The 14964-nt window shown below is 42.3% G+C and overlaps 1 protein-coding gene and 1 long non-coding RNA gene across 2 annotated transcripts in view; both read right to left on the bottom strand.

Moving 5' to 3' along the window:
• Window positions 1-1619: 1619 nt before the first annotated feature.
• Window positions 1620-14964, bottom strand: part of LOC106814315 (neprilysin-11-like) — a 23981-nt gene continuing 10636 nt past the window's right edge. The window contains exons 3-10 of the mRNA XM_014818617.1: window positions 5280-5468; window positions 4751-4837; window positions 4266-4402; window positions 3744-3840; window positions 3122-3250; window positions 2626-2724; window positions 2081-2158; window positions 1620-1724 (exon numbers count right to left, since the gene is read on the bottom strand). Coding sequence (XP_014674103.1) covers window positions 1620-1724; window positions 2081-2158; window positions 2626-2724; window positions 3122-3250; window positions 3744-3840; window positions 4266-4402; window positions 4751-4837; window positions 5280-5468 — 921 coding nt within the window. The remainder of the gene's footprint in view (window positions 1725-2080; window positions 2159-2625; window positions 2725-3121; window positions 3251-3743; window positions 3841-4265; window positions 4403-4750; window positions 4838-5279; window positions 5469-14964) is intronic.
• LOC106814320 lies at window positions 7977-12397 on the bottom strand. The gene is made up of 3 exons (XR_001394591.1): window positions 12376-12397; window positions 10786-10872; window positions 7977-8012 (listed from the first exon to the last, which is right to left on the bottom strand). It is a non-coding gene; the product is annotated as an uncharacterized LOC106814320 (long non-coding RNA).

Here is a 14964-nt window from a genome sequence, read left to right on the forward strand (position 1 = left end):
CACACACACACACACACACACACACACTACTACACACACACACACACACACACACACACACACACACACACACACACACACACACACGCTCACGCACACGCATGCACGAACGCACGAACGTACGAACGCACGCTCACACGCACGCACACACATATATAAATCCTTCTAGAGTTCACCCTATTAGTGAAAATTTTTAATATTCAAATCTATTTATTCGCGCAAAATAATTAATACGCTAGTAACTAGATGTATCGTTCAAAATGTGTGAATGTGAATGAACATATTCCAACGGTTGTCACGTCTATGCTGTTACTAATATTTTCAGTAACGGCTATATGGGGTGTTTATAAAATTTAATGTCAATTATATCGTTGAAATTAGCTGATCGGGATGACAGATATACTGAACATATCGTCATGAGCTGATCGCTCATTTTCGTAGCCTATAGATAATAGATAATAGATAGATACAGATAATAGCCTAGCGAGCTGCTAGAGCGAGATAGTCGCTTGTATACAATTTTTAGTATAATCTATTACAGTAGATATACGATTTATTTTCTATTCTATATTTTAGTCGGGCATCGCAAACTTTTTTCGTATTCTTTTACCTAGGTCATATGTATATGACACCAGAAGTTAGCAATATAAACATTGCAAAATACTTCGTCGTTTTCAAATGATTATCCTGATACGGCGCGAATATGGGTTGATATAAAAAAAATTGCAGCCTGTTTATTGCTAGCTAGTCAACCAAATAGTAGGTATAATGCAATTTTAAAATTTAAACTCTAACTATGACTTAACCATTTGTATATGTGCGTGCGTGCGTGCATTTCGTGCGCGTGTGTTTGCGTACATGTGCGTGTGTAGGTTTGATTGTGCGCGTGCGCGCGCTTGTGTGTGTGTGTGTGTGTGTGTGTGTGTGTGTGTGTGTGTGTGTGTGTGTGTGTGTGTGTGTGTATGTGTGTGTGTGAAATGCTAATACTGCTGGCATTCTGTTATAAGGTAATTATCACACAGGCCTATACGATGTATCAAGAACGAATAATCTATGCTAAACAGTCATAACCAGTTTTTGGTATTTAAACTCAACCCAATCATACATTGGTTAGGTGTCAGAACTATTAGATAGTGCTGACACCTACCGTTTTTGTACTAGCAGTAATTTTTATTTCTAAACGTTAAAGATTATATTTTGTTCGTATATTGTAATGTAATTTGTATTCTGTGACAATCGTTTGCGTTTACTGTTGGTGTCTAGAATAAAGGCATTACAATAAATATGATTGTGTTGAGTGATATGATAGGTTTTGTATAAAAACTGACTCTTAATTGCATAAAAAATATATCAATTTTAATATTTAGGAGATTTTAGTTACAGCTAGAGTTTTAATCTTAAAAGACATGTAGCCACTAAACTGAGATATAATTATATAAATGATTAAATAATATAAATGTCTACACACAGAAAACGCAGCTTAACTCAACCCAGCAAGCCGCAAGGTTCGTGCTTGTCTAGACAATAGCAAGCAGGCCGAACAAAGCCCCGCATCATCGAATAAAGAGTAGGACTATCTACGAATTCAGGTCGAGATATTATGCGGGCATGGTAAACACCTACTTGTCCTTATCGACTGGTTTTCGCAGCTGCTGAAATGTGCCTCTCGTGATGAATCGCTGCCATCTCATGAAGTTGTCGAAGTGATTAGCAGTCGCTTCAAACTTCAAACGCAAAAATATCGATCGCACGTTATTGACTATCAGCAATGAATTGGTTCTGCACGTGTTAATTCGCGAGAGAATGTGTATCTCGAGGCAAGTGCATGCGTGCGTGCGTGCGTGTGCGTGCGCGCGCGTAGGTGTGCGGACGTGATTACGTGCATGCGGGCGTGCATCCCCATGTAAGAATCTGCTAGGGGGCGGATATACGTGTGGATCTGATAAGGGATCGTACACCAAATTCACCGCCTCAACTGCTTCGCCTCCCCCCTTCCCCTCCCACGTCACGTCCCACAACCATCGCCGATGTAACTGAAAGCTTGGCAAAATCGATGCCCTGTGCAGACAGACCCACTTACTCCTTCGTATTCCTCTTCGAGTAGAACTACGTTCTTGATGTAATCTGGGTAGCCAACGAACTCCTTCACAGCATCCGCCTGATGTGAGTATATAGCAACAGTACGACGATGAGTGTCGGCGAACCATCGGTGCATGTACACACAAAACGCGCATGTCAAAGATCTTCTACGCAATGTATATGTATATGTATTTGCCGTCGTAAAACGGGGCAAACGCTTTGCTGCTCGAAGGCTGGGAATTTGTGAACGAGAGCAAGGCCGCTCTCACGTTTTTTTAATCAATTCACGGCGTTTTGCCCTTAGTTATTCGCATCGTATATTATTTGATTTCAAAAACGTCAACTTCCCTTAGGGGTTTCATCGCGGTAAATCGTGAATGGGAAACACACATTATTGGAATTGAGATCGATGCGACGCAGCATAGTCGTACGAACGTATATAAATATTTAAATTATTCATTATTTTCATTGTTCTCATGCAGCGTTGTATATGTATTGGAGCTAGTTGCATATCAACATGTGCCTATATCTGGTACTCTCATTTACCTTCTCAATAGCAACTTGCTTAGTCGCGTCCGTCATCCATTTCAGTTTGAGAACTAGATCTTTAAAGGACTCTCGCAGATGACCTATGAGTTTTACTGCCTAATAAAAGAATGCGATTACATTTCAGCTTACGGAAGACCATCCGTAGACTTCATAATGGCATATATATACACATTGACAACGGTGACTTCGGCATGGTACACTCGACCTACATTGCTTCAAACATCACCATCAAACGCTCATAATTTCGCGCGAGGTCACGTGACCCGAATAAGCAATCAAATATACGTAAGCACGCGGGGCTGCTCAGAAATAATTCGATGAAAAAAACATCGCCGACGAAGGTCGTGACGTAATGGCCAGTAAGTTCGACGAATGACACACAATTGATCCGCGGTTGCCGACCGAAGCAGCAACTAAAACCACTCGCGACGCACGCGCCTCTAGCGACGTCATAATCGCATTATCAGCCAGCAGCAGCAGCAGCAGCACTCACGAGTTCTTTACTCTCCTCCGTGAAGAACTTGTCGACGTAGAGATATCCGACGGCCGACATCATCTTCTCCTGTATTTCCTCGATGCAGGCCGTCCAGCGTGGTTTCGGCTTCTCGACGCCTCGGATTACCTGCAAGCGCATGCAAATCCCGCCTCCGTCATCGCTCTCTAGTCATACGCTTATTACATTACTGCTCCTCGCTATAAGATACTCGAGGAGTTGTCGTCCGCTGTAGAGGATCTGGAGCTCTCGGCGCGCGCTGGGTTTTCAGCCAGGGCAGGCCATGCAGGATTAGATCGCACTCAGTGGTTGTTGACGTGCGGGCTGAGTGGTTGTAACCCCTTCCACGTTCCTTTTTTCGAGCCATATTTGTAGCGGGAAGTATTTATAGCCGAAAATGGATTGTCGCGTCCGATTTTGGTGTGATTTTATAGTCGCACAGGTTGTTGTTGTTGTTGTTGTTTTTAATCTACCCGCGGTTTAATGACGTTGATTTCTGTTGATTTTCTATAAAGTTTCCCCCCTCATTTTTATCTCGGTTACTGCAGGATGTTAGGATACGACGGGCATAGCCACAGGTGCAAATCCGTGTACTATATTATACTCTGCTAACACGTTTTACCTTTTCGAATTGAAAAGCTGCTTCTCGGAAATTTGAGCTCAAGTGAGGCCAAGCCGTATCTGCAATTACTCGCCAGATCAAATAGTTTGCGACCACTCTGCGAACAAAAAGTCAATGATAACAGAGTGATATGAAAGTGGGTTGAAATGTTTACACACATAATTTAAATTTGACGCCCTGGGATAAGGACTAGTCCTACTAGCGTTTTACTGTAATTATAAGACTGCGTGAAGTCAAGCAAGTTTTTACCTAAAGCAATAACGTTTTGATTGGCTCAACGAACATTAAGTTTGCTTACACAGAATGCCGCGAGGTCATTTGACTTAAAGGACCAAATAGATATCGAAAGGCAGAATTGGCTATTCGGCAATATATCGTGCGATATAATCGGTTCAAATTATTATTATTTATTACGCAACATTGTCGCATTTAACCATTCCGCATTCAATGTTATCTTGTGCGAAACAGCGTTAATTACGCATTTCAGCGATTAGCATTAACGAGAGCGATCCCACGGATTACCGTTCGTCGTATTGGCCCGACGTGAGAAGCTGTTCTAGGCTCGCAAAGTAATCGGGCTGCCGTACGATAATAATCTCATTTTCGTCGACTTCCACGCCCTCTGGCATCGACAATTGCACCAATCTTAGCCAATTTATCTGCAAATAAATAATGGATTACGGGAAGGAATACGAGCGGAATTAATTCAATAATCGTCGGGTAATTTAACTTAAATTGCATTAAATGTGATGTATGCAGCTGGTTGACTTTCGACAGCTAGAAACGGTGGAAAGCTGAAAAGTGTGGAACGTAGAAAGCTTGAATAAATGTTTAAACTAATTAGACGAATTCTCATTTGCTGAAATATAAATTATTTTCGCCGTCCTTAATTTAATTTAACGTTACGAGCGAAAGTAATGCACGTCTAATGTGAAGGTACTTGCTATGTTTATGGTCAATACGAGAGAGAATAGTGGGGTCCATAATATGACGCGACATTTACGTACCGACTTATGCGTTTCCGTTAGGTTGCGTAGCGTTCGAGGATTGTACATAACGGAATAGTTACGTCTCAGGTTTGGATGCGCAACAATCTGAATGAATAAATATAGATTCGGGTTGATGTTATCATTAAAATTTGTTATCTGTGTTAGACTACAGTATACGTGAGTTGTGTTTGAACTGGCCCGGAAGATGGCGCGTCATGCTCATGATTCGCTTGGAAAATTTGTGCGTTGCTATTATATCTTAAATAATTCCATAACTAATACATAACGCAATAATTATATTGTACGTGCAATTCAGCGTATCATTGTATCAGTGATTAAAATGTGTAAAAATATACGTAATGAAAATAATTTAAAAAAAAATGTAAAATAGTGTAAAGCGTAAAATATTGCAAAAATGTAAAATGATTAAAAATAAACGTGTAAGAGTAATATATGTCCATGATCGGCACGTTAGACATGATGTTATCTTACACGGTTTGCCTATTTAACACACGTGGTTTAATTATTTCTAGATGATGCTACCTACCTCGGCGATCGACGTTTCAAAGTTTCGAATCTGTTCCAACTCTGAAGTGTAGTCCCTGTTTACTTCTTCCGCTTTCAGTTGTATGGCTGATGCTATCATGAATTGGAAGTAAGCATCCATGTACTTTCTATACATTGAATTATTCTCGTAATATGTTTTGCTGCCCAGGCACAGGTCCGGCTGATCTAACTGGAAAGTGTAAAAAGAAAATATTCTAAACATTACACTAAAACGCCATCACTTCACTCTTATAGGTCAATATAATGACAGATGATAACATTTATATTCTATTGTTAATTGAAGCCACTCTCATCTGCAGTTGAACGCTAATTTCTTACCCCAATATCGCGTGCGTCTGTCAGGCTAGAATGCAGCCAACGAGTACGATTATATGGTTCGGTTTTCTTGTTTGAATTAGACTTGTTCCGGCGTGGGTTACTGAATCTTAGGGTTAGGGTTATGTTATTGTAATCCGGCTGGTTTCATATTGATATTTCTTTGAGTATAGCCGCTTTCACTTCTACGTTTGTCGAATAGTCACGAGTTTAGTAGAGTTAATTCCGAGCTGTCACACCCGTCTTACAAACCCGGTTTAGCTGTTTGCGGATAGTGAGTGGGCTCTACCAGTAAAAATAAGTCTTGCGCTTAGTAAAACATCACCGCTTTTAAGCCGCTTTTCCGAAGGGGTTGGTTACGATGTTAACTAAGTCTCTTGTAAAATGGTCTGTATATAGAATCATCGGTGTGCGTATATATATATATATATTGATCAGCATCATCCGCATTGCTGAATCTGTCTCTAAAGCATGGGATCAGCGCGTGTTAAATCATGTTTATTTCATAAAACACGACCAGCACAGAAGCTACAAAAAAATTACAATGAACTTTGCTTAGAGCCACAAAAACCACTTTATCTGCAAACGCTTGCCTCTGCATTGCCTCTGAAGTGAAATCGAACCGTTCTTTCGCTATAAACTAAAGGCTAATTAATTTTAACGGGTTACAGGCGTGAGCAAACGCGATCCGTACTGAATGCACTGTAACGATCGAGCGCAATATCGTCGGTCAGCGATCGCAACAGACAATCGTCGGAAAATTCACGAATGTATACGGTCAACGGACTACGCAATCTACACAGAGCGAGAGAAGCTGTTAGGCAAACACGAGAGAATAAATAGCACAAACGAGAGCGGTAAATGAGAAACAACGGGTTTGTTTGTTGTACGTATCCGACATGGGGGCGCGCTGTGCGGATACAGAATCAGGCACGTAGACGCAGACAAAATATTAGCTTTTCTAATGAAAGGAACATACGCGACTAACGAGAAGTAAGTTTGCCCCGAAGCTATATTTCTATGTACAGTTCGACGCTCCGAATTGTTTAAAGTAAAAAAAAACGTAAAATGTAGCTAAAGTATCTATAACTTCGGCTACATTCGAATGTTCAGTCTGTGTTAATATTTCTGAAACATTTACATGTAATAAATATAATATACAAATAAATGACTCGAGTTTTGTATTTTTATTATTTAAAAGCCCGCGTGAAAATAAAATTACGAGGCTTCTGAGTAACATCACGATAAAACTTATAACACATAGCGCGTGGTATATGGCGTTACACGTTATATTGGCCTTTTCCGTTTATGATTGCGCGCGCGCACACACACACGCACGCGCACACACCACACCAGACACGCACACCACACGCACACGCACACGCACAGCGCCACACGCACACGCAGCACGCACACGCCCGCACACGCACACGCACCGGCACGAGCACGCACACGCAACCACACGCACACACACACACAGCACGGCGCACCGCACACACAAACCCACACCCGCACGCAGCGCACACACATGCACACACACACACACAACCCACACACACCCACACACACGCACACACGCACACGCCACTCACCCACACACACACTACACACATCACCCACACACACACACCACGACACAGCACACACACGCACACGCACACCGCACACGCACACAGCACACGCACACGCACACGCACACGCACACGCCACACGCCACACGCACACCGCACACGCACCGCACGCCACACGAACCCGCACACCACACGCACACGCACGACGCACACGCACACGCACACGCCACACTGCCACACGAGCATCACACGCACCGCCACATCGCACAGCTCACACCAACACACACACACACCAACGCACAAAACGCACACCACCCACCCACTCACCCACACACACACACACACAACCACACGCCACGCACACGCACACGCACACGCACACAGCACAACTCACACGCAACAACACACTACCTACAACACACGCCAAACGCCACACGCACACGCACACGCACACGCACATGCCACGCACACGCACCGGCCACTGCAAAGACACGCAACGTACAACGCACACGCACACGCACACGCACACGCAACGCCACCCACACTGCACACACACACAAACCTAACACACAACACACACACACACACACACACACACACAACGGCTCTTACTTTAAGAATGGTAGCGTGACGATGGCAGCAATCGACATCTACAGCGAGGTATACGAGCTGTGAGTTGAGCCATCCGTCTCACTGCGCTGCATTCAGCATCGTCATTCGAAACGTTGACGCGGTTCCAATTAGCCATCGTCACGTGGTCAGCCGCCATTTTTGCAAGTTCAGCCAGGTAGTCCGAAGACTGTTTATCTACCGTCTCTCTATAGAATCTTCGAGCAAAACAACGCGAAAAAAGCTGACTACGGTGAATTAGACGGACGGCAGACCATCTTTTCACAGCGAGGTTCATGTGAAGATAGAGAAAATGTTGCCGACCACGCGAAATGCGTTGGTCTTACTAGTCTAGCGACAACAGCTAAAGTTATCATTGTCGCTGGTGACGTCGGGCATTGCGCATGCTTGATGCGCCTGATTATTTTATCCATCCTGTGGCGATGTATTAGTAGTTAACTACCAACATGGGGTGTGTGTGTATGGAATTATTATATACTTAATGACAATTAAGATGGTCACAAAATGAATGCCAACCAAATGAGGATTCATGCAGATTAGGATAACGCTATAAATGCCTAAGTTCAGTTAGTAGTCCGGCAGAAAAGGATGGCTTTTGTATGCATTGAACCTTTGCAATTGGTATAATAGTTTTTTATTGCTCTAAAAGTTTGGCCTCATAGTCTACTTCAATGATCCCAACTGTCAGGTGGGCTCTGGCAGTGGTGGGGAAATCTTAGCTCTACACACCCTTTATTTAAATACTAGCTGGCAGACCCGCTGCTCTTGCAAAATCGTGCTACTAATTCATACTACTAATAATCAGCACAATAGGAACATTGGGGAAAAATGGAGAATAACATTGCCACACAATCATATTTAACAAATCAAATCTAATAGATAATAAGCATTGGTAAAAACTGTTTACGTATGACTTTATATCACGACGCACAACCCAACTTAGAACCCTGGAACATAATAGTAATATGGCCTTGTAAATTGACAAAAAGTTATTATAGACAGCACTGTACGAATGGTGTTGCCACTTATTCATTTCCAGCCTCTTGATAAACAATGTTTTTCGTTCTTATTTCCTGGTGGCAAATATGTAGAGATTCCTGTCTCCAACTGTTTGAGCTCCCACGTACAGCGCGGGAGAAGCAGGACTGTCCGAAGGTTGCAGACGCGGGACTGACAGACAGCGATGGATTTTAGTGTTCTTGATGGCCTGTGCATTGCCTATGGCCAAGTACCTTGGCTCCTCAGTGATACAAGGCCAGCAACAGTAGCCCACTATGTAGAGGGATTTCAAAGCGATCGGTACACGAGCGCCTAAGGATGAGGATGTTATATCTCGTCTTGACAGGTATATTCAATACAGCACGCAAGTGTTCAGCCCGCAAGGCACGGGTCGCAGGTGTTGTAGGGGTTTCGCAATTACGTGATCAATTCACCGCTCCGCCACAGGACCAAGATTTAAAACATCTTCTCAGAACAAGAACAACTGACTCCAAATTATTTTGTGAAATTATCAAGGTGGACATGATGTACTGGGAGGCCATCCCCACACGTTAGTCATTACTGGCAAGATGAAATGCTGCTAGAGATTTCTCCATACGGCTTAGTAATTCAGGAACAGACCTCAATCAAACAGACCATGAAGAAGCAGACACACATGAGAGACACTATTGTTGAAGGCAGAATGACACAGATGTGTAACGTTCTGGTTGCTGTACCATACTCGATAGAGGCTTTACATCCCTATGATAATCAGTTCACAAGAAAGGCAGAGCTGTTGTGGATATTAGTGCTACAGTGATAAAAGCTTTCCAGTATCATTCCCGACATGTTACCAGAGCCATGCTCTGACAGGTTTGCGACACTGTTCCCATGTGCCACGGGGATCGGAAAGGGCAAGATGTTGAAAACTCTTCGAGGAGGGCATGCAGCTGGACCTCCTTGGGGAATCGAGATGCTGACTTTGATGATGTTTGCTCCTCCACAGCTTTTGTCTCAGCATGCTACAACACTGCATGATGCAACATCCATTGAACTGAGTCAAGAATTAAAGCTTAGAACAAAGACAAGTAGAAAAAGGAGCAACAGGTACACCGAAGCTGCCACCCACCATCGGAAGCAATTCAAAGAAGAATGTCAAAAGAGCACACTATCAGTGCCTGCAAATCTGAGACATGCCCTACAAGAGCCATCGCAGACCGTTATCCAACGGAATATGCTGGTAAGGGATAGGAAACTAAGTCCTACAGCTGCTCACTCTCCCTGTTCGGACTCTCCAGGCCACCAATTACATACTCAAGCTCATCAAGTGTTCTCGCTTTTTCGGAGAGTCCGTGCACTGCAACCAAGTCAAGGGCTGTGGTTGTAAACATTGCGTTAGACTGGCGGTGTACAATGTTTCTGCAATCGTCAGGGCAGTGCTGCCTTGTTGTAATGAACAAACTAGAGTCGTCCAACACGAGCCTTGATGACGAGGAAGAGAGGAGGAGCGAACATTAAAGCCACTGATTTTGTTTTTGAAATTGTACCAGCAAATGTGAAATTGTTAGAGTAACGGCATAAACTCATTTTCGTGGATCTTGGCGTGTTTAACCTAAGGAAGGTTTAAACGTAAATAAAAACCATCTTCATGCTACCATCACAGACGTTATCGCTTGTATACATCTCAACTATTTCCAATGTCAAATGTCATCTGTAAATGATGGTATAATATAATTTTTACATGCGATTGCAATCTCATTATTGAGCACTAGGCTTATTTAATCCAAATTCAATTGTTTTGATTGATCGGTTTTGATAAAATCACATAAAATAAATTCGCCCACAACTGAGCAACTGCCAGTTTGTTAGAAATGCTTATTTGGTGCAAGAACATAAGAAAAACGAACGTAAGAAAACTATATACTTTATGCAAAACCCCGCCATTATTTGTCAATCCTAATTCTGCCGACTAATGAGACAAACCAGTCTTACCTTCGTCCATGCACGCGGCGATAGAATATCTATGCACCTTTTCCGTAGCGTTGTTTAAACTTTGTAATACGGGTTGCTCTAAAATTCCTGTCATAAATAAAAAAAATCCTCGTTTAGTTTTGTGCTTTAAGTAATATGCTATCTTATTCAGCATTTCTTTGAAAAAATCAGTCATATATATGTGTGTGTGTGTGTGCGTGCGTGCGTGCGTGGTGCGTGCGTGCTGGCGTGGGCGTGCGTTGCGTGCGTGCGTGTTGTGTGTGTGTGTGTGTGTGTGTGCGTGCGGCATCATAATGATGCAAGACGTTTATGTAATCGTCTAGGGTTGGCCGTCGTACTCAGAAATAATTATTTTTACCGAGGTGAAATAATTCAACCGAGGATAAACTATTTTTACCGCAGTGGAAATAATTCACTGAGGATTAAACTATTTTTACCGCGGTAAAAATAATTCAACGAGGACTAAACTATTTTTACCGCGGTATGAATAATTGACTGAGGATAAATATTTGTGTGAGTGTGTGTGTGGTGTGTGTGTGTGTGTGTGTGTTTGTGTTTAGTCGTGTGTGTAGGGTTGTGTGTGTGTGTGTGTGTGTGTGATGTGTGTGTTGTGTGTGTGTGTGTGTGTGTGTGTGTGTGTGTCTGTGTTTGTGTGTGTGTCTGTGGTTTGTGTCGTGTGTGCTGTGCTGTGTGTGTGTGTGTGTGTGTGTTGTGTGGTGTGTTGTGTTGTGTGTGTGTGTGTGTGCCGTGTGTATATTATATATATATATAATTTATATATATATAATATATGTGCTGTGTGTGATGTACTGCTGTGTGTGTGTGTGTTGTGTGCTGTGTGTGTAGTGTGTGTGTCGTGGTGTGTGTGTTGTGGTGTTGGTGTGTATGTGTGTGTGTGGGTGTGTGTGTGTTGTGTGGTGTGTGTGTGTGTGTCGTTGTGTGTGGTGTGTGTGTGTGTGATGTGTGTGTGTTACATTAACGTAGTTTCTTTTCTGGCAGTATGTGTATCTTGAACTGAATTTGGGGCGGGGAGCAGCATTGGAGATCAAATTGAGGAATGGCTATGTATGCATCGATGTATTACACACCCTGCGCATGTTCTCTGATGGCCGTGCATGTCTTCCATCCTTGATTCTCGTCAATTTACACTTTCATGTTTTATGGCGTTACAGCGTTTTCAATTTCTATCGGGAAGCAATTGTCAACAACGACGTCGACTCAGTACGGCACAGTGATAAACTCCCGTCTACGTTCTTTAGGAATACGCGTCGCCGGATCTCTCCGCGTTTATAACACACTATGGCGCATATATATGTCTGACAGTACGAACCACCGCTGGCACGCGCCAACCCCCCCCCCCGTCTACGCGCCGGTCTACCGTTCGGCTTCAAAAATGCAGTAGTAGCCGTTGGCAGCTAGGCGCACGATTTACTGCACATCGCGACAGTGATCAACAGAAAACTTCGGACCGCCACAGGCATCCATAACCAACGACGGTTATGGGCTTGCGGGTCGGCACAGGGGTGAGCGTCTATAGTCCCTCCGGCTGACGAGACGACGAGAGAGATATATTAGATATACTAGCATTACGGTTAAGCGTGGTTCTGTAGTTGTCATGTCCATTAGGTCGAAGTTGCTGAGGTGACGGCCTTGTCGTCGTCGGGATCGAGATGAGTCTTCACCATCCACGCACGGTACTCGAAAAGTCATCGCATGGATCTACCTCGTGTTTAATGCTTCCAAAAATATATTAGCTGCAGAAGTCAATCAAGTCGGAGACGAGAGAGGAGAGAGACGAAGCCGATGAAGACTACGAATAACCGGTTAAAAAAAAGGGTTACTGATTATTGTAATACACGTATCCACGAGCAGAACAAAATTGATAAGTATAATAGTCAGTAATCATAACGAATTAAAAATTGATACAACAAATCCAGATTATTATAAGGAATACCATTTTATGCTACAATTTAAGTCAATATATATATATATATATATATATATATGTGCTATTATATACTATTATTAACAACTATATTTCTAATTAACGATCATTATAAATATTATAAACAATGACATGGACCGGAATATACGCAAAGCATCAATTCGCTAGCTTATTGAAAACACTGAGCTCTGATTGTTTTCGCTCAACACGTTTGTTTATGTATTAGACGAGTGACTTTTATTACATTTCACACGCACTAAGGCGCCGATACCCGCATGCCATCGTGCAGGTTTTTGTAATTAAATTTGCATCACGTAATTAGTCGGATTACTAAGCAACTAAGCAACTGCTGGTAACAACTCAATTCCGTCCAATTAAATGCCATAAACTAGCAGAAATGTATTCAAATGATCACCTAATGCATGATATGTGTATGGCCCATACTTACCAGCCTTTATACAGCCTGGTGTTAAGCAGATACGACCCTGCTTGTCTTTAATTTCTGTGGGCATAAACGAATTATTGTTAATATGTATAGACATGCCCTATATTATTATTATTGTTATTATTGCGTATATAATGTTATAGTCGTTCCCACGGACATCCACGCGTACATGCCACTATCGTCAGATATAAAGCAGACTGGTTCACACGCTTTAGGAAAAAATAAAACCTATTATTCATATAATGTAAAACAAGTTGTCTCATTATGACGTCGTTTTATTTTTAAGCGGAGATTAATTACACGGATGAATAGCATACCGAATTATTAAACCATTGTACGTGAAATGTTCATTAAGATAACACACCGAGGTAAATTATTAATCATTTGCGGACGACGATATTCACGAAAATCCATTTTACTTCTTACTGGCTAATACGAAAGGAGATACAATAGATATGACTACATACTACGTAATAAATCCTGGAATTCTCCGCTGTTGTTAAATAATAAGTTAAATTATTGTAGCGCCGATGCAGACATTATACCCGAATTAATATATGCAACAGTATTCATGAAAATCTCGATGTATTTGATAACAAAGAAGTCAATCGGCTTACCGTTTGTATAAAATAAAGCAAAGCCTATTGCAATCGCTGCAATGACCAGTAGTAACAAAACTACAAGCAGCACTAGACATTTCTCCGCCTTGCTGTGTGTTTTCGACCTGCGAAACAATGTTTGTACATGTATTAGCCTCATCACATTAATTAATATGCCAGCCACTTAAAAAAGGATGGATTACGCAAACCACTGGACAGTGCCAATGAGGGGATCTTCCAAGCCGTACGCACGTTTAAGATACAAACATTTCGTATATTTAATATCGAATCAGAGTGAAAACATTGAACATTAGCTCTTGTCGTGTATGATCTTACTTATTATAGTATTGTTATTATATATAGCATTATATATATATATATATATATATATAGTATATAAGATATCTTCTTATAGTATAGTACAGTATAGTATCATAATCGCTGCACTATATCTTCCGGTACATTAAGGATTACATGGACCAGTTTTGCTCGACGTGAATGCTATAATATCAACGCGATGCAACCATGGGCTTCCTCCACTATCGTAAGTTACTATCATATCCCTGGCATTAGCCGTGGAAACATCTCAACACACCGACGCCGTAAATATAACTGATTGTGATGCTCTTGTTTTATGCTTTGTGTAAAACTATTAAACCAACCGAACTCGCTATGCGAGGCTATCGCAATGAGATTACTGTAGTGGCATCAAAGATAGCGTGCATGGTCACCTACACGCGTTATCCTCGTAAATCTTAATAGTGCGTAATGTCTATTATGTAGGTATTCATCATTACAAGGCGAGCAAAACATTGTGAATCTCCTGAAGCCGCGGATGGGTTTAAACTAGCCGGCTACAGTAGTAATTCCGCCTTTAGTGTCATCGAGGGAATGCCGACCCTTTTCAAATCGACATAGGGTACACATGAGAGTGGCTCGCAGATTATTATTTGCCTGTTAACACGGCGTATCAAAGATTGCCTGCACTCGTATATCTCGAAGCTTGGCCTGATGTGGCTGCTGCACGTTTTAGGTGATTATTTCTTTCACATCGCGTCTCTATAACTTCCATCATTTCTTCCCTCCCTCCATCCTTACTCATGTATGCATGCAAACATGCAAGCGGGCACCCACGCACGCATAGACTCTCACTCCCTCCCTCTCTCCCTTCCTCCCTCCCTCCCTCCCTC

The sequence above is a fragment of the Priapulus caudatus genome, unplaced genomic scaffold (assembly GCF_000485595.1).
Source record: "Priapulus caudatus unplaced genomic scaffold, Priapulus_caudatus-5.0.1 Scaffold904, whole genome shotgun sequence".
NCBI classification, from domain to species: domain Eukaryota; kingdom Metazoa; phylum Priapulida; class Priapulimorpha; order Priapulimorphida; family Priapulidae; genus Priapulus; species Priapulus caudatus.